General features: G+C 47.9%; 1 protein-coding gene across 1 annotated transcript in view; it reads right to left on the bottom strand.

Annotated features, from left to right (window-relative positions):
• LOC135259814 (rap guanine nucleotide exchange factor 2-like) overlaps positions 1-26,450 on the bottom strand; it is a 93,286-nt gene that overhangs the window by 7,627 nt on the left and 59,209 nt on the right. Inside the window, 20 exon segments of the mRNA XM_064344576.1 lie at positions 550-615; positions 1,164-1,310; positions 1,592-1,762; positions 2,127-2,350; positions 3,459-3,482; positions 3,930-4,053; positions 4,298-4,509; positions 4,731-5,114; positions 5,579-5,819; positions 7,798-7,955; positions 8,371-8,617; positions 9,104-9,212; positions 9,806-10,009; positions 10,159-10,266; positions 10,640-10,804; positions 12,537-12,689; positions 13,257-13,415; positions 14,237-14,373; positions 15,864-16,041; positions 19,631-19,762. Of these exon segments, the coding sequence (XP_064200646.1) occupies positions 550-615; positions 1,164-1,310; positions 1,592-1,762; positions 2,127-2,350; positions 3,459-3,482; positions 3,930-4,053; positions 4,298-4,509; positions 4,731-5,114; positions 5,579-5,819; positions 7,798-7,955; positions 8,371-8,617; positions 9,104-9,212; positions 9,806-10,009; positions 10,159-10,266; positions 10,640-10,804; positions 12,537-12,689; positions 13,257-13,415; positions 14,237-14,373; positions 15,864-16,041; positions 19,631-19,762 (3,343 nt within the window).

The raw sequence follows: 26,450 nt of genomic DNA, 5'->3' as shown, positions 1-26,450 counted from the left end.
ACGTCTACTGCTGCTATACCACACTCATCACTCTCCGCTATGTGCATTATACTAGCTCAGACACACCCCTCTACTGCTGCTATACCACACTTACCATTCCCCTCTATACAGCACATGTACCACCAGCCTATACACATGCCATACTGCTGCTATACCACACTTCTCATTCTCCTCGATACCCGTTACACCAGCTCATACACACGTCCTACTGCTGCTACACCACATGCATCTACGTACACCTTTAATACCAGAATAAGAGAAGCGATGGGGACTAGCACATAGGAACATCAGCTATGAGCACTTTCTTTAAAGCATTAATAGTTAACTTGTACAATCAGCCATAAACCAAATCCACCAGAGCCAGAAGGAGCACCTCTAAATGCGAAAGAGTTCTCACACAATGTGTACGACTCTGCGGGAGGCAGCACAATTTCACATATACAGCTAGGCAGCATTTCACTACAAGCACTTAGCCACACACAGCATCTAAGCCTTAATCACAGCTCCTGACCAGCTACAATGCACCTCTCACAGGGTGAGCTCTGTTACCTGTGCCTGCCTTTTTACTTTGGCAATACAGGTGCCCAATACCTGCAGCTCTCAGAGTCCCACTGCCTGTGTGCAAGGCAAACACAATCTAGTGAGTGCAGGAACTGACCCAGACAAAACACTTCTGCACCATGTATAGTGTATGTAAGTACATACGAGGCTCGGTAATCCCAGATTTTGCACAACTACACAGGACTGGTAACTGGTAACAAGCTTCGCAAAGGAACTGTCCTAGAAAATAATGTCAATAATGTCCAGAATAATGTCCATTCCTCTGCAAATATTTGGATAAATTCCAAGAATTAGATATACATTTTTATTAAGTACCTATAAAATTCACAACACTACTAATGTTCAGAATAAAAAGATGCCCATTCATTAAAAAAGAAACGTGGTGTGTCTGTTTTTCACTGCATTTGACAGGACTGGTCACAGGTGATCATTACAGCAGGCGTAATACCCAGACAGCCCACAGGGGGGTCCTCACATAAACACTGATGTATAAATGTGACAACGGCAGAGCTGAATGTTCGTGTGAGACACTGTGGCTCCAGCAGAGGGCAGCGTTTGCTAGCATGGGCAGCGTTTGCTAGCGCAGACGCAGTAGCTCTTACCTTTCCTGGGGGAGCTCTGGGGGGAGGTGGGCGGGGAGGAGAGCTGGGAGGCGTTGGAGGCGGCGTCCTCCGTCGGCTTCCTGTGGCGCTCGCCCGCTTCCTCTGACAAGGACAAGATTTTCTTCAAGGACTGAGGCGAACTCGTGCCTTAAAATTAGAACGACAGCGTGAAAAGCATGCAAAGCAAAGCAAAGCAAAAAAAACACGCGGCTGAAAAATATTCCCTTTAAATAGAAGTTCCAAGTGCTACCACTAGATGGCAGTGCAGCTCAAGCAACACAGGAATTTTGCTGCAGAACAATAGGCCTTAGCAGTGCTCTTCAGCTTAAAATCAGTGCAGTGGTTGGGCTTTACATTCACCACCGCGTGAGAAAAGCTTCAGGCGGAAGGGGGCGAGTGAGAAATGAGGACGAGGCGTGTGACCTCACCGAAAGGCGGCAGGTCCTTGACGGGCACTTTCTTGCGAGACGGGTGCAGGGGCACTGCGGGCACCTGCAGGGCGGGGCCGGCTTTCTGCTGCTGCTTGTGCTGGCTGGCGGCCCGTGCCACCTGGGGCGAGGTGTCTGGCCTCTTCTTGTCGCTGGAGTTTTTAGGCACTGCTGCAAAAAGAAAAAAAAAAGGATTTCGGCTTTAAAAACAGAGTCTTCGGTAACTGCCATACGCTGCTGTATGTACCTGATGTGCCTGTCTGTGGAACGCGTGGGCAGGGGCTACTCAAAAGTATTTGTGCATGTGTGGGTGCGTAGAATGCATGTCTGCTGGTAGTGTGTGTGTGTGTGTGTGTGTGTGTGTGTGTGTGTGTGTGTGCGTGTGTGTGGAAGTGTGACTGACTGTGTGTGTGTGTGTGCATGCGTGTGTGTGTGTGTGTGTGTGTGTGTGTGCGCGGGTGGGTGTGTGTGTGTGCAGGCGTGTGTGTGTGTGCGTGTGCGTGTGTGTGTGTGCGTGTGAGAGAGCTGAACTCACGCGTGTTGCTGGAGGGCTCACACTGCAGCGATAAGGCCTGCAGGCTCTCCTCGCTGGTGTCCAGCGTCAGGTCGGACAGGTACTGCCGGACCTTGCGGGCCATCTGCGCGTCCTCGTACAGCTTCTTGGCGTTGAGGAAGGAGCTGCGGCGCACGCGCTTCTTGTGCGCGCCCGTCGGCACCACGTCCAGGACCGCCGCGTTGGCGCTGCCCTGGCTGAGCGACCTGCGGGGGGCAGCAGAGAGCAGGGGGGTGAGAGCGGCGCCAGGGAAGACGCAGGGGGACGAGGGGGTATGTGAGAGGAATGGCTCGAACGCAAACATGCACCAGCTTCATGCCTCATTCCAGGAGAGAGAACGGTGAGCGATAGCATCGCAGGGAACGGCTTTACGACTTTAACAGAAAGGACGATGACACTCCAAATGCAGTTGAGCCATTCCCGGTCTCTCTAGGAGCTGCTGAAAGCTACAAGCCGAGGATGTGGAATAGCTCAAACCGCCGTGCGCTAGGAGTTTTATGTCCGTCTTGGCCGGGAAGCAGAGAACTGCACATGCCCCCTGACTCTTGTGTTCTAGTGTGTCCAGGGGTCATTGTTACCGGGGGCCATTGCTGCGTCTTTGGAAGCCAAGCAGCTCCATAAGCTAGCTGGAGCAGGGATCAAAAGCTCATGCAGGTCAAGGCTGTGGAGAACCGCTTCTCGTTCACCGCCTGGACGAACGGACAGCGATTACTGGACAAACGGACAGGGATTACTGCATGGACTCTCTGTGTTTGAGCACAGGCAACTTGCTTTCGAAAATAAAACACGGCATGCTGTTTAGTGAGCATCATTCCCATTCGCACACTGCAAACCTTTAAAAAAACACACCACTTTTGCTAATTAACTACCTTGGTTACAAAAGGGAAAATGGATTCCAAAAAGGATTTGAATTAAAAGTGTCAGTCAATGGATTTCTTGTTTGCATGTGATGTGATAAACATTTGAATACGACGCAAAAAAACTCTTTGGTGATTTTAGCAATGAAGCGCAAATTAGTCCCATGAATCCCATTGTCCATGCCATTTTAGTAAAATGTTTTTATAAATAAAAGCCTCAGAGTAATGTTGGGTACAAGCAAAATTGCACAACCTATGTTGTGAAACGTGCATGGGACTGTGTATTAAACGGTCTTAAGTAGCAAAAGTGATGTTTGTTCAACTCTTTACAAAGGTGTGGGGGCAGAAGCGTTAAAAAGGAAAAACAAAATGGCAGACATGGGAAATAAGGCGGTAGACACGGGTGGGGTGCGGTGGGGGGAGGGGGGGGGGGTTCATCACAGGCCGCGGGACTTACCCAAGACTCCTCCACTTCTTCTTCCTGTAAGTTTAGAGCCATGAACGGTGAAGCGTGGGGAGGGAGGGGGGGGGGGGAGGGAGGGGGGCACAGAAGACGGAGAGAAAGAGGGAGACAGGCTTAGACGGTGAAGACCAGAGAACCGGGGCGAGCAGCACCACAGGCCCAGACACGCGTACCAAAGCCTGCGGGACAAAGCTACGGCGCGATGGCGAGAGAGGGCTTTCCGGCCAGGGGCGGACGGAGCAGCGGGGAGCTAGAGAAACAGGAAATGTAGCCCTGACAGAACACAATGACTGCTGCGCTTGCCAGCATTAAGCACCAAACTACTCTATAGGACACTACCAGCAGGACAAAGAGTCAGAGGAATTTTCTACAGAATGAAACAAAGAAAAACATTACCCCAAGTACCGGGAGACAGAATAAACACACCGGGCGTGACGAGTGGGCGGTGCCGTTGGGTCTCCGTACCTGGTTCTGAACATGAGGGCGGGGTCCATGTTGACGGACGCCATGCGTCCCACGTGCCGGATCTCTTTGGCGATCATTCTCAGCTTCTCAAAGTTCACCAGACCGTCCACTTTCGAATCGTTGCCTGAAAACAGTGGGAGGTTCAATTATCCCAGTGCACCCAAAAGAAGGACCTCAAATCCAAATCATGGGAAAAATCTCCCACAGAATGCAGGGGCTCATGAGAAACATCTCTCAGATTGCAGAAGTTCTCTGGAAACTTCTACCACACTCCCAGAGACAGTTGGGAGACATCTCTACAGACCACAGAGGCTCTTGGGAAATATCGCCCACACCCACAGAGGCACAGGCCCAGGATTCCTGCTCACCTTCGTGCAGGAACGTCAGGTCCTTCTTGATGACGGGGAAGAGGGGGATTATGGGAGGCTGGAGGTTCTGGTTGTTGAGGACGTTGCGGTACTTGGCCATGTTCCTGGAGGGGTCGAACAGGTCCTGCAGGTCCTGGAACAGCTTCTCGTATTTGCTGGGCAGCTTCTCCCATGTGCCCCGGAGTCTGGACACTGCAGCCAAGTTCAGCCCACTGCATAACATACATACACACACACACACACACACACACACACACACACACAAGTAGTGTACACACATAGTGAAGGTTACAGGAAATGAATTAACAGTTGGTCATATTATTGTACTCAAGGGTACTGATGGTAAATGGCACTTAAAGACAGGAAATCAAAAAAGTCCGAAAAAAAAACCTGTTCTGCTTCTTCAAACCATGACAATGATTCAGTGCCTCACCTGATGATGGCAAACATGGAGTTGAAGTTCTTGCACTCCCGACAGTGCAGGGCGATCTTGACGAAGTGCTTGACCGTCTTCATCCTCTTCAGCTGGTTGGGCTCCCGGACGATCTCCGAAGCCACCCAGAAGGTCTCCTGGTTGATGACCTCCTCGAAGCTCTTGAGGTTGACCGAGCCGGTGCGTGACTTGAGCTTGAAGAGGTCGTCGATGTACTCGGTGGGCTCGATGGCGCAGAAGAGCTCGAAGTTCCTCATGGAGAGCTGGGTGGCCACCTCCACCGTGCTCAGCTGGAGCAGGGAGATCTGGCTCTCCCGCAGGAGGTCCTGCGCGTCCTCGTCCGAGCACAGCGTCTCTGTCTCCATGTTGTTCTTCAGGTAGTACCTGAGACGGGAGAAATGACCGTGGATCCATCTTAAGGAACTTGGAGTAATTACCTGGAGAAGGATAGATGATTCACCCTACACTTGACATAGTGTGTGTGACCCATGTTTTTTTGGACTCATGAAGCACATACTAACTCAGAGGTCCAAGGATAGCTAATTTATTAAATCGTTGTATTTTCAACCTAATACTTTCCTGAAGTTTTCTACAGCCGCATAGGCAAATTCATGCACAGAAGCCTTAGAACAAAAATGAGCTGAATTTGCAAGAAATGCTGACTGCTTCTAAGGTTCGATAAAGAAAGGATGGTTTGACAACTGATGCCGGTCATGAGATCACAATTTTATGAGGTGTGCGTATGCCGCGTGACCGTGTCATTCGGCCCCGCCCTGGAAATGCCGCCAACCTCCATCCCACCCAATCGCGTTCCGTTACCGCACGGCTCCTCCCCCTCCCCACAGTACCTGCCGCTGAGCTGGATCCTGTCGGCCAGCTTGGAGAGCTGGTCGGGCAGCCGCCGCTGCTTGATGACGCCCTCGGGCGTGACGGACACCTCGCAGAGGGAGTAGGCCTCGGGCTCGGCGGTCAGGGCGAACTCGCGGATGGCCTGCACCACCACCTCCTTGGCCGTGGTGTCCCGGCCGATCATCAGGTAGCGGCTCTGCTGGTCCACCTTGAAAACCCTCAGCACCTGGTCCGGCAGGTCTGTCAGAGGGGCGAGACGCAGAGAGACGCGTCAAGACGGGCGTGCCTGTTCATCTTTTCTAAACACCCTATAAAGAAGCTTGGATTTGACAGACCATCACCCAATACACCGTAAGAATGGAAAAACAGATCCAATCAACGGACAGCATTCTGCACTGCACTAAACAGGTTACCTGCTTGCTCTTATTCTTACAGCATGATGGATTTGGAGGGATTCTGATAATGCACTGACAAAGCGATGCACTCAAATCTCTTAATGCCATTTTGAAGGACAAAACACCGGATAACTTCCAAGACAAATTGGATTGTTTATTTTATTTAAGATACAGTATCTAGGTACTGCACTTGCCTCCCAGAAAATCCCTCTGTTTTTCCTTTCCGTTTCCCAATCTGCTCGTCTCCACTGAGCGCGTGCGGTTGGCACGCCTCGCAGTCGTTGTGCCAAGACACGGCGCAACGCTATTGTTCAACACAATGGCTTAACGCTGAACGAGAGCAGTAATGTTCCACGAGCTGAAACAACAACCGTAGTGCGTTTGCCGCCGCGCTTTCATAACCGAGCGTGAGTAATCCTTTAGGTAAGAAACTCAAGTAGAACGAGCCGTCCTCTTACGAGACAGTTTCCACACAGGATTGCTGTGTCAATGGCTGTGACACTGTAAATGACTTCATTACTCAAAAAGGTCAAGCCAGCTGACAGTAAACATATTTGAATAACTAAAAGAATTGTGCTAGGCCACACACTTGCCTGGCGCCCATGATTCAAATTAGACAATGAGAACATTCTTAAGACGTCCATTATAGACATTTCCTTAAAGCGATATTTCACGTTGTCACAACACAAGTAACTTTGTGGAGCCCATCCCATTGTTCCTCTTGGTTTCCGGTCTCCATTCACTCCCATTCATTTTCACAACCTCACCGAAATGAATCATTTTAAAACACAAACGAACTATGGCGGATAATAGGTCCATAAAAGAGGGTACTAACGTCATACGGTCCTTTGTAACGAAGTGAAATATCCCTTTAAGAGAACACCCTAACTCCCACCAGCCCAAACATCCACACATAAAAACCCAAAGCCCATGTTTAGCAGAAATCAAATTATTTCAGGAAAATAACAAGACAAGAAGCAAAGAGAATTACTGTCACACATTGACAAGCACCGGTCTCACAAACTGTGTTGCTTTAGATACAGTAAGAAGCCCCCTGTCATTATCCCCAGTCAGAAAGCATCTGGCCTACAGAGAAGGCCAACCAAACAGTGGCGCATAGAGCACTGAGAAAAGTTCCAGAAAGTTCCGGTGTGAGTACAGAGGGGTCAAGGAAAGGGCAGTTTAAGGACAAACAGTTTGGATACTCATTGCTCCCAGCTGAGTCTGGAAAAGGACAGAGACATTTAGGGGAAGTCCAGCTAGCCGTTTGAATTATTCATAACATCTGGCGGCAAACTTCATTTTTATTACATTGGCATCGTAGCGTTGTTGTTAGGAACTATTTTGCCAAAAGCATTTCTCTATACTTTGCGGTGACAGGACTGTGGCTAAGCAGTGTATTATTATTTCAGCTCATGACTTTCAAAGCATCACAGAAGAGCAAGTAGATACACATACTACCAAAAAGCCCTTCCGATTCACAAGGACGTGACTCTCGTCATTCCATTGCCCTTGTTGCGTTGCTGGTGTCAGTAGCAACCCCTCTCCTCACCATTACTGGTGTCAGTAGCACCTACTCCCCATTAATGGTGTCAGTAGTAGTTTTACATCTGCAGTACTGTAAGACTCTTATCTATGGAAAATGGGACAACTCCTGTTATACTGCATGGTATTGTGGTTTCCAGAGCAGTGACTGTATTGCATTCTTTTTGGAGTACGTGCACAGAGAAACTAGCTTGAATATAACAGTATAAAGCAAAAAGGAGTAAGATGAGAGGGTGTGTACTGGGCCTCAGTGGGGTAACAAAGGGTGGCGCCCTCACCAGGCGGGTTGCTGAAGTCCAGGATGCGGTGGTGGGACTGAAGCAGGTCAGGGTTGCTGGAGGACAGGTTTCCGCTGACTGGGAGGCCCGGAGGGATCTGATTGGACTGCTTCATTCCCACAATGCTGTCGTCCTGAGACTGCCCAATCCCAACATCACTGAACAAGCAAAGAAGATGGACGCTCGATTAACTTCGGCCTTGATAAATTTACAATGCCACACATACAATTTGCTCTTTTTTTTGGAAGAAAGAAAGGTACCCAGGTTGGTTGTAAGAGAACTAACTTGGCTAGACTTACAAAACATTAGTGAAATGAGCCTCATAGGCACCATTGACATTGCGCTTGGTGCATTCACCCAAAATCATGCCCCCTCAGACAGATTTTTACCCAAGCTCCATTTATGGCATTTGGTCCACACAGATTATCCTTTTAAGGGCAAACGGTCATTACGTTTACCCTGAAGAGCCCAGGGTGCCCTTTACGCCTCAGCTACGACAGCAGGGGGCGAAGCATCTCCACGATATCTGAATGTTAAACACTTCCACATTGGGGCGCTGTGGGCGGAGCTTACTTGTAGGGTTTCTGGGGCAGAATGCTGATGCGCGTCTTGCCCAGGAACTTCTTCAGCTTGTTCCTGCCCCCCACAGTGTTGGCTTTGCTCTTCTTGCTGGTCTTCTCCAGGCCCATCACCTGCTCCACGTCCATGGCCAGGTCCGGGATGGAGTAGCGGCTGGCCTTCTTGATGTCGCCGATCTTGGGAAGGTGCGGAGCGCCGTTCTTCTTCTCCTCCGCCGGCCTGGACAGCAGCTCCTTGAACACTAGAAGGGAATTGTGTGACGACACAGATCTGAATTTTTATGCTGTTATGCAATTTTTTCCCTTCAGATATACCCTATATAACCTGCTTTGTTTTGCCAGTAATGTTTTTTGAGTGTTTTAACATTTGTCTTTTGATTCCAAAACTGTAACAATGGTTTGTCAATGCATACTACTCCTTCGTGCAACCAAAAGTAAAGAAACGTAAAGGATCTGACTGTTAGAACATTTATGGGTCTACTGTCAATGTACTGGTGATGGCATGGAGCCATGGGGAAGGAACAACACTGGTCGTGAGAGGACTGCAGGTTCAAATCCTAATTTATCATTCTTACCGCTGAGAAATAAGAGACAGACAATCAAATCCATTTTCAGCCACAATGGTGGCTTTGTAATCGGTGAAAAACCGGCCATGGTGTGACACAGTAACGTGTGTGTCGTTGTGTGTGCCGCAGTTTTCTTCGGACCGGCCTGCTTTTCCCACTCACCTAGCAGGTTCGTTTTCACAGTGATAGACAAATGAGTGTTGTTCTTCAGGATCTCTGTGGCTTTGGAGAGCTGGACGTTCTCAAAGTTCTGTCCGTTCACCTCCAGTATCTGAAAAGCAAAAAAAAAATCACAGACGAAGGGCGTTATGACTGAGATTTGCTTGAGGGGGAGCCGCGATGCAGAGCTTAGCCTGGTCAGTCAGCGTTTCATAAGCGCGCTTATTGTCCATTGTCTTGCTCTGTGGCATTTCCCCTATATTCGCTAACCTCACAGTGGGAGAGCAGTCCACCCACTCACAGTTATAGGCTGCCTCAAGGCCTTGAGCTATCGAGCACTGAAACCACTGAGGGCTTGTAGCTAATGACTGAACTACAGACTATAAAGGCCAGGAACAGTGTAGCTTAGCGGGGAAAATGGACCAAAACCACAGCTGTCGTGGGTCTCGTAAGGAACTGGTCTCGTAACCTAAAGGCCACAGGTTCGAGTTCCAGGTAGGGCGCTGCTTGTTATACCCTTGAGCAAGGTACTTAACCTGCATCGCTATATATCCAGCTGTATAAATGGATGCAATGCAAATGCTACGTGAAAGTTGAGTAAGTCGCTCTGGATAAGGGCGTCTGCTAAATGCCTGTAATGTAATGTAATGTCTTGAAGTCGTCTCTTCTCGCTTCTTCAGCTGATAAATGGCGGTCGGCAGTCACCTGATCGCCGCGCTTGAGGCCGACCTCTGTGGCCGCACTCCCGGGCTCCACGCTGTCGATGAAGATGCGGAAGCCCTTCTCCGACCCCCCCAGGAGGGTGAAGGGCAGGGGGGCCTCCCTCGAGGGCTTGGTCAGGGTCACCAGCCTCAGCTTGGCTTTGGCGGCGCAGGCGATATTTAACAGTCTCAAGTGCCCACACATTTTCTGTCAGAGGGAAGAGGAAGCCAATAATTAACTTTCCTACAGTTCTGTCTCGCCTTCTGGTTGTGAAACAGGAAGTGGGGAAGGGAAGCCAGCTAAGCGGCATTAAATAATGTTTCACGGGTCTGGGAAATAAGTGACTTCTGACTCACCTCTCTTTCTAGGTTGTTCTCGAATTCCTCCAAAAAGTGAGTCATGGCAGGGTCTCCTTCAAAGTCGTTGAAGTGATTGTTCACCCACAGCAGCACTACCCGCGTAACCTGAATGAGTGAAGTTTTGCATGCTGAGAAACCGAAGACGCCCGTATACATCGAGAACATGACTCCACCGTCCCTTCAATGCTGCCACTCACTTTCATTGCAGTAAAATGCGTTATGGATTAGAAAATCTTGCCAGGAAGTGTAAGAGAAATGCTGATTAGATGAAAGCATCTTTCATACGGTGAGGGTGAGAGTGAATTCCGGGATGAGAATGTGACCGGTGTCCTGCGAGACTGACCATCTGCTCTGTCTGGAAGGGCTCTGTGTGTGTGTGTGTGTGTGTGTGTGCGCGCGCGTGTGTGTCTGTGTGTGTGTGTGTCTGTGTGTGTGTGCGTGCGTGTGTTTCTGTGCGCCCATATGTCATGTGCCCTACCTTGTCCCTGAGACTGGGATCGTTGAACCATTCCAGAAGCCTCTTCCCCACAATCATGGGGCTGGACAGGAAGGTCCTGTAGGTCAGCAGGAAGTCCTCGATGAAGGTGGGGTCCACCACAGAGTGCTCCTCCACCAGGTGCATCGTCAGTCGCTCCGTCGTCCCCTGTGGGAAGAAGCACACAGCCGTCAGTCCCAGAGAGGTAACAAAAACTGCACACTACAAGAACAAACTCTTAAACCTGTTAACGTATAAAATACAATTTTGGAATATGTTCGTCAATTACTTGAGCCTCAAAAAAATTTTAAATTCAGGCTTAAAGCCCTGAATATTTTCGATATTCAAAACAACAGTAGTTGCAGGCCAAAAAAAGAGATGCATCCCTCTTTATGTTTCTATTTTCAAAATTCTCCAGGAATGCAAATTTCAACAGGAAGCATCTAAAAGTAGCGATTCTCAGGGGGAGTGGAGGAAAGATGTTCTCTTTTTCAGGGTCTCTGCTCTGCTGAAGAGAAGCCTACTGTCGGGAGGCTTAAAACATTCATAAACCGAACCAAAATACAACCGCTGCTCCCACAACATCAGTGCTTACTGACCCTGTTACTTACAGCATCTGAAAGAACTGCGTTTATGCCAGGACTATTTTTCAGGTGTTTACCAAGAACACAGAAGTTAACCTGTCCACATCTATTCTGAAATGTCTTACTCTTAAGCCTGAAATATGAGATCCATATTTTACCCAAAAAAAAAAAAAATTAAATCACTCATTTTACCAAAAAATAAAAAAATAAAAAGGAAAAGGTTTAAATCTACATGAAAAATTCATCATGAAGCCACTGTCGCGCACAGTTTGTCTATTCAGACAGTAATTACTAGGGCTTAAAGGTGCTGGGTGGGCAGAAATATTATATAAGACGGGTAATTAAGTGAACCATATTGTTGTGTTGTGACATAGCGATTGCCAGAAGAAAAGACTGTAGCCTGGATACAGACCAGAGAGACAGAACACTGCTTTCAGCAATGCTCAGAGGAGCAGAGATGGAACAGAGTCCCGACATAAGCAACATCTGCTCTGCCTATTCCATCTCCCTAGTGGTGCTGGCACGGTGTGTGTGTGTGTGTGTGTGTGTGTGTGTGCGCGTACGTGTTTGCTAGGAATCAGAGAAGGTGGCAGTACAGGGAACCTTCATCGTATGTGTATATCTGTGTATATTTAAGTGTAGTGTGTCAGTGTATGTGTAGGTGGTGGTGAGCAGAGGTGTGTGTGAGTTGATGATGATGCATGGAGAGTGTATGAGTGTGTAAGCAGTATGCGTGAGTGTGTTTGTGTGTATGTGTTTGTCTGTGTATGAGTACGATTGTGTGTGAGTGTGTATGTGTGTGTGTAAGCAAGTGTGTGTGTTTAACCTTGATGATGTTGCATGGTGCAATCACTGTGTGTCGGTAGTGGGGAGGGTGTACAGTAATGCAGGGCACCTTAATGACGACACATGGAGCGTGTTTGAGTATGAGTGTGTAAGCGGTGTGTGTGCTGGTGGTGGGGTGGGTGTACAGTAACTCAGGGCACCTTGATGACGATGCATGGAGTGTTTATGAGTGTGTAAGCGGTGTGTGTGTTGGTGGTGGGGTGGGTGTAACTCAGGGCACCTTGATGACGATGCATGGAGTGTTTATGAGTGTGTAAGCGGTGTGTGTGTTGGTGGTGGGGTGGGTGTAACTCAGGGCATCTTGATGACGATGCATGGAGTGTTTATGAGTGTGTACGCGGTGTGTGTGTTGGTGGTTGGGTGGGTGTACGGTAACTCAGGGCACCTTGATGACGATGCATGGAGTGTTTATGAGTGTGTAAGCGGTGTGGGTGTTGGCGGTGGGGTGGGTGTACAGTAACTCAGGGCACCTTGATGACGATGTGTCCTTTCCTGGTGCCGGTACGATCCAGCTCACGGTGTTCTTTCACCATAACGATCTCGCCCTCTTCCTCCACCTTCTGCATGTTCTTCTCCACCTGGTTGAGGATGCAGCAGTAGTCCTGCTGGGCGATGCACACAAACTGGACACGAAAGAGAACAGACAGAAGAGCGAGTCAGACTAGGGACCGAAGCCTACTGCAGACGTTCTGTAGTCTGGACACATACGTTACCCTTAAAATTACAGCCAACAAAGAAGTAGTTCAAGGTCAGTTTCTAAATATGCTTCATCACTAGCATCACCGCCACCACATACTGTGCGAAAGCTTTTTCACCCAACCTCCCCTCTTGAACACTTAGCCCTTTCACTTTTTAAAAGGGTCATTTAATTATTTTTTATGAAAAGCAATAATTCCAAGCATTTTTACTGCCTCATATTCTGGCCAAATAAATCCAGGGAGGTTATGTGGAGGTATGACTGGAATACACAACCTTGTGGGGACGGTGTGTGAAGGTCTTGTCCCAAACATACCTGACTCTATAGGGACAGTGTGTGAAGGTCTTGTCCCAAACACACTTGACTCTATAGGGACAGAGTGTGAAGGTCTTGTCCCAAACACACCTGACTCCATAGGGACAGTGTGTGTGGGTCTTATCCCATACCCATCTGATGCTAGATGGACAGCCAGTAATGGCAGTCTTACACCCACCTGACAGTCGTCCACCTTGGTCTTCATCACCCCCTTCATGAACTCCTTGTCCATGGTGGGAGACACTCCAAAGCTGTTCCCCATGCAGAGGATCTCGGACCGCCCGTCCGGGTACGTCACCTCCACCGAACCGTTCAGGATCACCGACCAGGAGTCCAGCTGGATAAGCAGGGGGAGAGAGTGGAACATCGGCACAAGCTCAGAGCTTATGTCCCCAACCCTAACAATGCCGAATGGTAATCTACCCAAGGCTAACACTGCCGAATGGTAATCTACCCAAGCCTAACACTGCTGAATGGTAATCTACCAAAGCCTAACACTGCCAAATGCCAATCTATCCAACACTGACTAATACTAACCTACCCAACCCTAACAATGCCAAATGTTACTCTACCCAACCTCAACACTGCTGAATGCTAACCTATCCAATACCGCCGAATGCTAACCCACCCAACCCTAACACTGCCAAACGCTAATGACCCCACGCTAACACTGCCAAATGCTAATCTTCCTACCCCAACACTGCTGAATGCTAATGTCTCCATGCTAACACTCTGTTCACTTATCAGCATTACGTCATTATCATTCAAGAAGGAAAAGAGCCATATCTTGGTAAATAAGACCAAACTTTCTGCTGAAAACAAAACTGAAGAGCACAGCATAACAGGAAACCGTTAAGCTGGTCCACAGCACAGCATGATGGGATGCCATTACTTTGGTAAAGTGCGCGTATGAAGTGTCCGCTTATGATTCGGTTTAGAGGCATCCCGGTGCAAAATGGAGGCAAGCTCTTCAGAAGTGGGTCTTTTCATACTGGGAGATAGAGATAAGCGGCTTCTTTCCGCCCCGTATCTGGATTCGCGGTCTCGACAAAGATGGCGAAAGGCGCCGATCTTTCGGCGTCCTTTCATGTTTATCGGAGCGGCAAACTGCCGCGGGGCTGGAGGGTTTTGAACGCGCGGGGCCCGGACGGGACTGACCTCCTCCCCGTCGTTGAGCACGATCGTCCCCGCCCGCTCCACCACGGCGAACACCATGACCGCGCACAGCTCCCTCCTCACCGACATCGTCATGTTGGCGAAGGCCGGCAGCTGGTGCATGAACTCCAGCAATTGTTCTGCGAGGAAGAGGAGGAGGAGGAGGAGAAGGAAGGAAGACAAAGCCTCAATTAAAAACAAGGAATGAAGTCGCTCCCGATCAGGAAGTGGGGGGCACCGACAGCAGACTCCGCCCAGCGTGCACCTACTCCGGCAAAGGCCTACGCTGATTAGTAGGATTCCAATGTGACCCAGTTCGTTTAAAGAATGCTCCTCATTCTTTTCCTGTAATTTTCTTGAAAAAAAAAAAAACAATCGTGCATTCAAGTGCTCGCTGAGAAACGTCTTGCCTTGAATGCGAACTCACAGCGAGATAAATCAAGGCTAATGATTATTCACTGCGGGGGGGTAGGCAACCCTGCTCCTGAAGTTCCAGAGATGTGTCTGGTTTTGCTTCTAGTCAGTCATGATTGTACCTCGGGCTTATAAATGCTCACAGGCATTAATTAAGCCTGAAAAAGAATCCAGTAATTGCTGCTAGCTGCTATGTATAAGAGTTAGCGGTTAGCAGCTAGTGGTTTGGTTAGGAGTTTGAATGGAGCAAGCTCCACAACCATCTCTGGCATTTCAGGACAGGGATCGAGACTGCCTGCTGGTGTCCTCGTATGGCACCCCCATTCTTAGACAGGACCTGGTAATGGGGGGAGGACTGACTCACACAGACGTGGGCCTTGTCAGCGTGGGCCTTGTCACTGGAGATTGCCATGGTAACAGTGTAAAAGAGGAGGGGGGGGGTATGTAACTGAAAATTTAATGCAGTGGAGGTAGGGATGACCTAGAAAACCTCCGGCAGAACAGCGAACAGCAGGGCTACCCTTTCCCCCTCTCTCTCTCTCTCTCTCTCTCACACACACACACACACACTCGCATACGGCCCTCTGTGTTTACAGAACTAATTCACGTTACACGCCTTGCTCGAGGAGGCAAATGGCAGGATTCAAACTGGCAACCTAACAAGTCCAGGTTGCCTAACCAATACATTATGCTGTACCTCTGAGCTGTCTGGGCATCTATACCTCAGCTTCTCAAACACAGTGGGCTCTGTAGGCTATAGGAATGGAGTATTGCATCATGGTGTACAGTATATATAAGAAACACAAAACTTTCAAAGCTACAAAAATATCACATGGACTTGTAATCAGTGCCGTCCATGGAATGAAATGATGTGTAAGCAGGGAAACAAAGCAGAAATTTTGGTCGGCAATGCTTGCCATTCCCTGGGCTTCTATGAACCGGCTGATTGACTGATGATTGTGCACAATTTGAGCATGCTCAGACAGTGCTGTCCAGGACTATATAAGAGAGATAACAATGAACAGGAAATGGACAGGAAAAGCAGCATAAATTCACTCAAACGGACATTAAAGCCAGGTAAACATGGATGTGGGGTGGGGCGGGGAACGACACTGGAACCTGTTCGCTGTGTGACCCCCCCCACCATCCCCCCATCCTGTTAACGCTCTCAGACCCGAGGGACGTAGAGATCGGCCGTCTGCGCGGGCTGACTCACCGATGTCATCGTCCGTCCGGTCGACGGGGTCCTTCTCCAGGCAGTCCCGCACGATGTCCCGGCTCATCAGGGGGTCCGAGGCCCGTTCGATGTCTTCCTCATCGTCGTCTTCCTCTGAGTCCACCGCCGTCTCTGGCAGGCCGCTCAGGTCCATGTCACCGGGCTCGTTCTCAGCGGCCTGCGGGACGGAGGGCCCCGTGAGTCACGCGCATCACTGACCTCCGATCAGTCATCGGCGAGTCACACAGGATGTGTCCTGAACCATTACATCACCCGTTACTGATCTCAGATCAGCGCCCAGCCGGCCTGAGGAACACTCACCCGCTGAATGGAGTTCTCGGCTGACCTCTAATCAGAGGTGAGTGTGTCACCTGAGCTGAATCACAAACCACAGCATCATCCATAAATTATTCCTCATCAGTGCTCAGTGAATCACCTGAGCTGAATCACAAAGCACAGCATCATCCACTAATGATTCCTGATCAGTGCTAAGTGAATCACTTGAGCTGCAGCACAAACCACAGCATTATTCATTCCAAGCTAAAATTAATCCACCATTGATCTCTGATCAGTGCTCAGTGAGTTATGAGGGTTAATCCCAAACTGCGAGCTCAGCCACAACAGATCTCTGATCAGGGCTCAGTGAGTTAAACAGGTTACTCCCAATGCACTCCCTTCGCACGCCTTTTGATCTGAGACAACTCTATAGCAAAAAATAGGAACTGGTTGTTTCCAATGTGTTCCTCTTTCAGAAGTGATCAGTGAGCCACAGCCTTATCCCTCCCCAGAGCCCAAGATATGGCATGACTTCAAAAAAAAATAGCTTATTTCATCTGTCCACAAAAGCCATTAGTCCCATGTGACAACATGGCTTCATTCCAATAACCACAGAGATCAATGATTACAAATAATTGCACAAGAGCGATCCTGTGGAGAAATCCAAGTGCAGCAACCCCAACAAAATGCCTGATTCTCCTTGAACACATAAAAAAACACAGCCCTGCAATGTGTGTGTGTGCGTGTGTGTGTGTCGCATGACCAAGCATTATGCGATTAAAAGAGAACCACGGCAGAGGACATCAGCTGCTGGAAACAGCAGTACTATTGCGACGGGTTAAACCAAAAACAGCAGAAAGAGCAGGTGAGTGCTTCTGGAATTCAAGCTGCCCCTGGCTCCCCCCTAAGGTTGCCAAAAATGGACTCCTCCAAAGCCAGGACCTCTGGCAGACACCTTCCAGTGATCTCAGCTGCAGCTGCACTGCAGTTATATTACAGCAACCCTGCTTGCTCTGGCCCGTACCCACAATGCCCCTGTGCTGAAGAGGGCGGTGGCGACGCACGCACAGGACGGCGAGGTCGCATCCAACCCCGTCGGCGGCGGACAGACGGAAAACACCGGAAAGAGGGCAGGGGCGGTGCCTGACAGGAAAGAGGCACCATAAACACCTCAGGAACACACGCAAAAAAAAAAAAAAAACAAGGCTGAATGCCCGGCGTCGCTCAGGGGGAAAACCTGCTATTTCTGTCTGCCGCTCGTTAGCCTTTTAGCGCAGGCGCCCCCACTTCCTCACGCAAGCCCCCCCCCCCCCCCGCAACCCTCCCTCACTCCCCTCAAAGCGCGGGCGTCCCGGTACGACGGGCGCCTCAGTCGGCTTCCCAAAGTCGCGCGAAAAGAACTCGGGGTTCCGCGACTGCGTGGAGTCTCAAAATAAACCCGCCGAGCCGAGCCTCGAAGAGCACAGCTCGACACCTGACGAAACCGGGGACTGGTGCATCGAGCGCGACAGAGCTGTCGCGCGCTTCGGGGAATGAGTCCCCCGCGCTCGCCGCCCGTTCGCCCTCCCTCAGACTGGCACCCGCTCAACGTGTCCGGTGCCCGGGGCGAGCTGCGCCTACCTGCGTCCCGTGAAAGAGGTACGTTTTTGGAGAAGGTGCTCCGAGCGTCGCCAGAGCTAACTGCCGGTACACAGACGGCACGGGGGCCTGTCCTTTCACATCGCCCCGACCCCCGCCCGCGTTTAATCTTTAACCGGGAGCCCCAGACTCGCACAAATGCACGCTGTCTCTCTTTAAGTGACAAGCGCACCAGTCATAAATGTTTCAGGGCCTGTCTGGCGGGTGACTCTGGCTCAGCCTCGCAGTGGTGAGTGGGGGGAGGGGGGGGGGCGTTGGGGGTCCGTGGGGGATCTGGAACACGGCGAATATTTAAGGGGAAGGTATGAATACTGGATAGGAAATGGGCATGGGATGGGGGGAGCCTCAAACACAAAGAGTGTCTCGTGTGCCAGCTCCCCAAAATATAGGGACTTCATTTAATTGAATTCGACAGGAAACTCATTATCACTTTTTGATTGCACGCTGCATGGACTCTGCATTTGGTAATACTGAACTACCTTGAAAAACAGCCTTTTCTACCCTTTTTCAAAACATTTTATAAAACATAAAACAGATTAAAATGGTACCAATTGATATCTATACAGCAAAAAAGTCAACACCCAAACAACCAGCAGTGCTATCTCATCGATACTTAAAGACTCATTAGAAACACCAGTGATTGCCAGCATGCGTAAAACCCTTAAAAATAGTAATTTTTAAATCCTCATCGTGTGCGGCGTGCGCAAACGGGCGTCGCTCGTCAAAACGAGCGAGGGGGGAGAATGAATATTTCAGCAGGGCTATTCTGGGATCGATGCTTTATGCCTTTAGAAGAACCAATTTCATGATTTATTCAGACAGAATGCAGTCCGCCACGCAGCCGTCTTTACCAGTCACAGAGGGGACACGACAATTACTCTCACAGAGGGGGCGGGGGTGGAGGCCATAGAGCAATTTCACTCACAGGCCCAACGCACCACAGGAATTAATTCATATATCAGATCTGTCAGGGACCGGTCACTGGGCATACGTTATTAGGAATATAAATTATATAAATTAGGACAGGTAGGATTCTATGTGTATGTGTGTGTGTGTGTGCGTGTATATATATATTTAATGGGAGTGAGAAACCAATTTATGTCTTTCCAGAAGACATCAGTGAGTATTTGAAAATGAATTCCAGGGGAAGACCCTAGTCGGACATACCAAGCACACGGCAAGTCAACAGCCGTTATGAAACTGATTTAAACGTGCGGTATGTCCAACCGGACGCTTTCCTGAGTTTAATGACCTATCGGAGTCATCCCCGCTGCATTTTGACCGCGGGTCGGGGTGTGGCGGGACCGCGATTGACGGGGGACGAGGCTGCGTTTCCGTGGGAGGAGCAGATGGTGTCGTGGGTGGGGCGGTGACCCCTGGGTCCCGCCTCACGCAACGCAGGGGGCGGGGCTCAGGGCCAGCGGGGTCACGCCGGGTCAGAACGCATCAGAGAGGGGAGGTACGCTCTGAATGGGGAATTAGCCATTTTTGAAAAATTCTGATGAATAATGCAGTGTGCAGCACCACTAAAGAGCAAACCATCCAAATCGTTGAGCGTTTCCAAAATGTTCTTCAGCGTTTTGAAACAACAGTTCATTAATTCATTGATTAACATCTTTTGATGATAAGGAACATTTGTTGTTGAGAGTCTAGCACTGTATTCCCAATTATTGACCGGTAAAGTCAACAGCAGTTCTTAGGGCCCATCCACACACTGGAACAGTATCTAAACAGAATGAGCCATCCAACAGCCCCAATATACACCAAAAATGCATACGATTGCACAGTTATTGCATTGAGAATGAACATTTGGCTGTCAATTTACACCAGGAAGTATTCTGTTTGTTGCTTACCTGGTAAATATCCGATAGGCTGCTGCTCCCAGAGTCGCTGGTGATGCTACATCCTGAGTGGCTGGAGGAGACGGGGGTCACCTGTGGGTGGAGGCTGTCGCTAAGGTGGAGCTTGCTGAAGTCTGCAGGAAGCTGTGTGTGACAAAACAAGGGCAGAACGCGCCAGTCAGATGCGCTCAGCCAATCACCAGCACTCTTCAAAATGATGCGTCCCTCCTCCAATGGCACACAGCCATGGTAGTATCCTTTTGTCCACTTTCATTCCACAGGAGTTACTCATGCTATCGGAATTGCAAGAATTGCACTGACTGAAATCTGAATTGAGCAAGTTTGTGCAATGTGTAGTCAGGGAGGCGGCCAGAGTGGATTTCAGTACAGTTCATTCCTTAAATGAATTTACTTCAAGTTAAGGCCATATTGCACAATTTCCTTTTTCAGCCCGGTAATACTCATACTCATTGATAGAACTAAAGAATGCGTTCCCTTTCAACAAACTCTGGGGGCTGCTTCAGTGTTTAGTCGAACAGGGCCTTACTGTTCCACATCAGAACATTTTTACTTTAACTTTTTCTGCATTAAAGAACAGTTCCAAAAGTATTTACTTATTCTATTTTTTCTTTACTTTGCACACATTCGATAGGGAGCTGAGATGAGTCTCATACAGAGCCAGCCGTGCCTCCCGTTCTGACACAAAGGCCATAAATGAGGATCTGCTTACTGCCAATATTCCCTCATTGCTCCTTGTTTACTTTAATAGGCCTCCCCCTCTATGATGTCTTCCAACAACATCCCTAGATAAATCTGTGAAGCGGGGTATGAAGTAGCCCATCAAAACAAATTAAGCCAATGACTTGCAAGCACAGCACAGTATGGTAATTTGTTCTCCGTTGACAGCTCAACACCAACAGTATGCTACAGCTGTACGTAAAATAAATAAATAAATAGAAAACGGTCGCTGCTCAGGTTGTGGTTCCGACGACTTGATAAAGCAGTCCTCGCGGTCCAGTGAACACAGGACCGTGAGGACCGGTCGTTAGCGATCCCCGAACGCCTCGTGTTGACCGTCCACAAGTTCAGGGGCAGAGCGGGACAGACGTTCAAGCTTTTTCACAAACAAACAAACAAACAAACGAACGACAGCTACGGTTCTAACCAGGACAACAGCCAGCTGACCGAGGCAAAGGGAAGCGGAGGTTTGTTTAGCTTGCCGATTCGTGACGCCGCAGCGCTAACACAAGCGCGCGGTTGTTTGCGCGTTTCATAACGCGCGGCACTCGATCAACGGACGCTCGAGCGCCCGATCGGGGACGGAAATAAGTAGCAGGCGGCGCACGGTAAGCAACACGGCTGGCTGATCACATGAAGACAAACCCGAAGCTCCGTAATTAGAGCAGCGTCGGGCGTAAAGAGGCTAACTCTCCAGAGGGTTACATCACCGCACCCCCGCCGATGCGGAGCACGCTAAGCAGAGCTTCAGAGACCGGGAGCACGGAATACGGCCCTCTCGTTTCTGCCAGTTCCGCCTGCGATCGGCCTCCTCCTTAATCCGCTGGAATGCCAGGCGACGTGAGCCAAAAGCCACGAAGGACCCCGCGCCAGACGAGCGCACAGGAAGACCGACTGCTAAAGCCACAGATGACTTCAAAGGGATACCGCTGGGCACCGACCGCAGCGTGGAAATTCTATTGACTTTTCACATCTAGAATTATTGGCCTTGTAGTTCTATGCACTTGCAGTGACACGTACTGAAATGAAAACATAACTGAAAATGTGTATGAGCCCAAGACAATTTACAAAAAAAAAATATATAAAATAAAAATAAATATAAGATTTACAAAAATATATTTTAAAGCCAAGAATTGCAAAGAAACACATGCAACAAGACCCCATCTATGACATTCAAATGATGCACACCACAAACGGTATCTCAATACTGGAAATTCTGAAGTCTGCAAGCATACGGCAAACATAAAAATCGAAATATAAAATACTCATGGTGGAAAATTTATGGTGAAGTGTACTTTGTAAATTTGCTTAGGAACGGTAGGGGACCCGAATGCAATATTCATGCAATTGATCTACAGCACATCTGCCAAAACGCCACTATAAAAGCATTATCATGCTGGGTGGGCAGTCGTCGGCGGCATTATTGCATTAGCCTTCTAACGCGCAGTGACAACGCTCACGGTTGGCCTTTGGGTGTTACTGTCCACTTATTCAAATTCTCTCAAGTGGATTTTGCGGTTCACGGAGCAGGGAAGTACGGGCTTGGGCTGCTGCTGGGCAGTGGGGAGGGAAAAAAAAAAAAAAAAGATTAAATTTAAAGCAGACCTCGGCGATAGCGCGCTGTTTTTTTTAGGCTTACTCACTCGGAGCTGCCGGCATTTATTTTCGCGCGCATACATTTTCGGGTAATTAAACGTCTGCGGTACATCCACGCGCAAGGCCACACCGTGCTCCGCGCGAGGAAGAGCTCATTAACAGGGGCAGGTGTTCAGAGAGTACATGTTCAGCACAATCTTCACACTAATAATTACTTTATTAACAGCGTTTTCCGTGTGACTGATAAAAATTACCATCGCATGCATCGTGGATCCCAATCTAAAATGGGGGAACAATGTATAAAAGGGCTGTAATTTCTACGCGGTTCACCCGATATGAATGCATACTCTCAAGCTGACGGTCTGCACTTTAACCTCTTATTCATTGTTTCATTTCAAATCAAACGTGTTGGGAGTACAGAGCTAAAACAACAACAACAACAAAAATTGTGTCGCTGCAGACATACTTACAGGCTACACTGTATATATTATATAGGTATACCTACACACACACACACACACACAAACACACCCAGACAGAGAAAGTCCATGTCTGTACACTACACCACATCACTTCAGTAAATGTTATTCATAGAATCGTTTCACACTCCCGAGTGTGACTATTTTTATGCCTGCGAGCCGCAGTCAGCAATATATTCACTTACTCCAATCAGAGCTTTAAAGAATGATCCGGAACATTTCACCCAGCACAGCGCTCAGGGTGTGGCATTCCATTACATAGTGAGGACAAGATGACAAATCAGGTGAGGTTATGAATATGACTTGAATATTCAGAATAACTGATTCATACTCCCCCTATTCGATTAAACACGTTTCTCTAAGAATACCCCGTGGTAATTTGGAAAAAAAAAATATAGCCTATTATTCAGTTTTTCCAGTTAAAATTAGAGGCTTTTATTAGAACACGCAAATCAAAACACCAATGGTACTGTACATAGCTATTTAGTGGTTCATCACGACCAGCTCTAAAAACATGAACCGTCAAAGGTTATTAGAAGTTATTTGCATGGCTAATTTGATGAAACATGTTTGTCAGACTGTCAAGTACTCCACTCCTAAGAATGCACACTAAACCCCAAGATGGGGTTGCTGTTGATCTCCCGTTTTTCGCCCCAAACATAAGGCAGCCTTGGCTCGAGGTTTAAGTAGACATCAGGTGACATTTCCATCCCACCCATCCGAAGACACCCCCTCAACTGAAGTGCCCATTATAGTCAGAGGCTTGCTCCCAACAATGATGTCTCAATTTCCATCAACAGTCCCTTTGAAGAATATGACAGAGGCAGCAGCTGTTTATCAGTTTATTTATGCAAGGGAATACTGTACGAGCAGAGTGCCTTATCTTGGGCTGAAAGGCGTATTAGATCTCATCTCGAGTCTTCACACTTTATAATGGGCGTCTAAAAGCAGACACAAAGGCCTTGAGTGGAATTCATATGTGAAGAGCTCACTATAGGGATTTCCTACCTATTACCATCATAAACCTGTCATTCACATAGCCGAGAGCACATTATACAGTACAGCGAGAGATATGAAAGCATGAATCATTCTGCTGTGTTTTATTATTATAGACCATCGTCTAGAAGAAGGCAAAAAAAATAAAAAATGTTTGTGATATGGTCGACTAACCGTAGCACCTTTACAATTTACAAGCACTAAACCTGAAAAACTGAAAAATAAACATTGGCACCAAATAAGATGACCAAGTCATTTTAGATACATTCTAAAAAATGTTAGGCCTAATACAATCAGTTAATAACAAGTCAACTAATATAGACTTCAACCAAACTGTGGTTTACACAAAGCACCTTACGGAGTGCATAAATTCTTCATAATCAAGCAAACTTACCACTGGAGTCAAGCATCGATATGAAAAACGCTCCAAAAAAAACCTGGGCTACTGCTCACTACTGAGAATTCAGACACTTTCAACTATGGTTTCACCCATGCAATGAAATAGCCAGAAATACCATTGTAAAAGCACTGCCTGAGAGCCTGAACCATACAAAAGGACTGTAACAAAGATGTCATTAAAAAAAGGCCACTGCACGTCACCCCTGATATCCTGTCTGGCCGCCTCCATCACTCAGAGAAGTTCCTCCACGCCTCAATGCCATTTACACGGTCCTGCTCAATAATAGAGGCGGAGGATCCTCCTTTCGTCTCTATTTAGGTCAGCCATCAATCAGTCGCACCTCAAGTCTGCAGCCTAATTATTATCACTCTATATATTAAATATATATTTTTGTTTTTCAAATAGGCATTTTCACGCTCTGCTGCAGGATTTTGGAGCCTCTTTAACTCTTTGGGAAAATGAAATAAATTCAGTACTGCTCAGCTGCTAGCCCAATGCATGTACTAATAAAGAAATGTAATCAATTCGAAATTCCCTGTCAAAACAATTTCACCCCTTTCACACAGAGAGGAGGAGACAAAGACTGTTATTTAAAGACTAAGAAGGCTACACGCACAAAAATACACAAATGAATCAATATTCAGTTTGTATCACGCAATAAATTCACGAATACAAGCTATTCACGAACATTTAAATGGAAAAATACGAATACAAGAATGACTCCAGCCAAATGTGTATGTATTTTTGGTAGGATGCCTTCCGATTTTATGACCCTCTGAAATTATACCCAGGGCCATTGTTTTCAAATCAAAATGCAGGGAAAACACTGCCACAGCTGGGAAAGGGCAGACTGGAAGCTATATCTCGTACTTGGTGTTTAAACCCTGAGAGAAATGTGGTAACGTGTGACTATACCATTAGCCTATACATAGTGGTTGAACACCACGTAGCCTATATGGTTCTGGGATGGGAGGCAACACTCTTCCACATTACAAATCAGTGTCTTGTAAAAGGTAAATGCAATGTTACATTAATACTGTTCAGAAACATCATCATTATCATTACTCTGTTGTTTCCCTGGTGAATACAGGCTTTTGCTGTTCACCAAGCTTCCGGTAGTCTACCAACGGCACCACAAAAGAAACTTAGCTGTGTCATGTCATTACAATGTGCCCCAGTAGTCTGGCCTACACACCTGAAGAACCACATTCATGCTATATAAGGGAGCATGACAAATTCCTATTCTGAGGAAGAGGAACACTTAATTTCATACGCATGGTTCACCAAAGGAAATGTAACAACCAATTTGTCAACAACCAACATTTACTGTGTCACAGAAGTGACATCCATGCTAGCAGCAGCAGCAACCAATCACTACGTTACGCTGTAGACCCAGTGACCTACATTGTAGAGCAGGAAACGGCAATCGAAACGTTGACCCTAGCATGCGCACTTTCCATGCCAATGATAAGAACAGATGGCCGCCCCTCAGTCTGTCAGATGTAGTATCTTAAGAATACCTGGAACTAGCTGAAATCACAGGGGAGAGGGCGGGGGGGGCGGGGGGGTGGGATGATGTTCTCGAGGCGCCGTGGGCAAATCCTGTCGGCGCTCGGAATATTCCGGCGGTTTTTCCCTTCAGAGACCACCAGGGATGAAGGGATTAAACACGGCTGCTCTCACATCCCCACAGTAAACCAGGCCGCTGTTCTGAGAGGCTTACCCCCAGACAGGCGCTGCATTACGGTACGTTTCGACATACAAGAGGTGCCGGAGACGGAGCGTAAAAGCCCAGCGCACATCCCATGATGCAGTGCGTCCGCCGTACCATATGAGGCCGGGGATACGGTACGCTGATTATACCGCGATCACTGAAGGGGATGACCTCAATTCCACACCAGCATATGGGCTACCTGGGGGCCTGACGGCATCGCGGCTGCTGTTAATAAACAATGGTCTACCATCCATGATCTTTACCAGTCTGCCAGTCCCTAGGTTTCCTTAAAAAAACAAACTGCAGCTACTGAGCCATGAGTGACACACATAAAATACGACCACATAAATTCATCTAAAAAGTAATAATAAAAATAAAATAATAATAAAAAAGACTACACTGATCACAATGCTCACAGATGTCATATCAAAGCAAATATACTGTAAATCTCAACACAAACAAACTCAAATTTCGGAGATTCTTTTTTAGTTCCCCACCTAAAATTCTTTGATTAGAGAAGATTGAAGGAAATAACAAAGCATCTTCCCATGTAAATCAAAGGAAAACTCCTCACTGATAACATGCTGCTAAATGCAGCTAAATGCAAAAAATGTGGCATCTGTATTTAGCTATATCTACTGGTGAGCACATCAACCCTCATCAGGTTTTCAGACATTTTGGATGCCCTGTGTGCATCCCTAAAAGGTTCAACAAAACTAAAACTGCTGGTTTGACAGATCCCTTTTCCTTGTAGCCAACACATATTTGCATATCAAGATGACGAGGAGAAAATATATATACATCATCTTAATATGCAACAATATGCATACAATCAAATTAAATATTAGATTAGCTGGACACATAGACACAAACTCTCACAGGCTTCTTTTTTCCTCTGCCACTTGTCAA

The sequence above is a fragment of the Anguilla rostrata genome, chromosome 7 (assembly GCF_018555375.3).
Source record: "Anguilla rostrata isolate EN2019 chromosome 7, ASM1855537v3, whole genome shotgun sequence".
NCBI lineage: Eukaryota > Metazoa > Chordata > Actinopteri > Anguilliformes > Anguillidae > Anguilla > Anguilla rostrata.
This window is presented reverse-complemented; position numbering and strand designations above follow the sequence as displayed.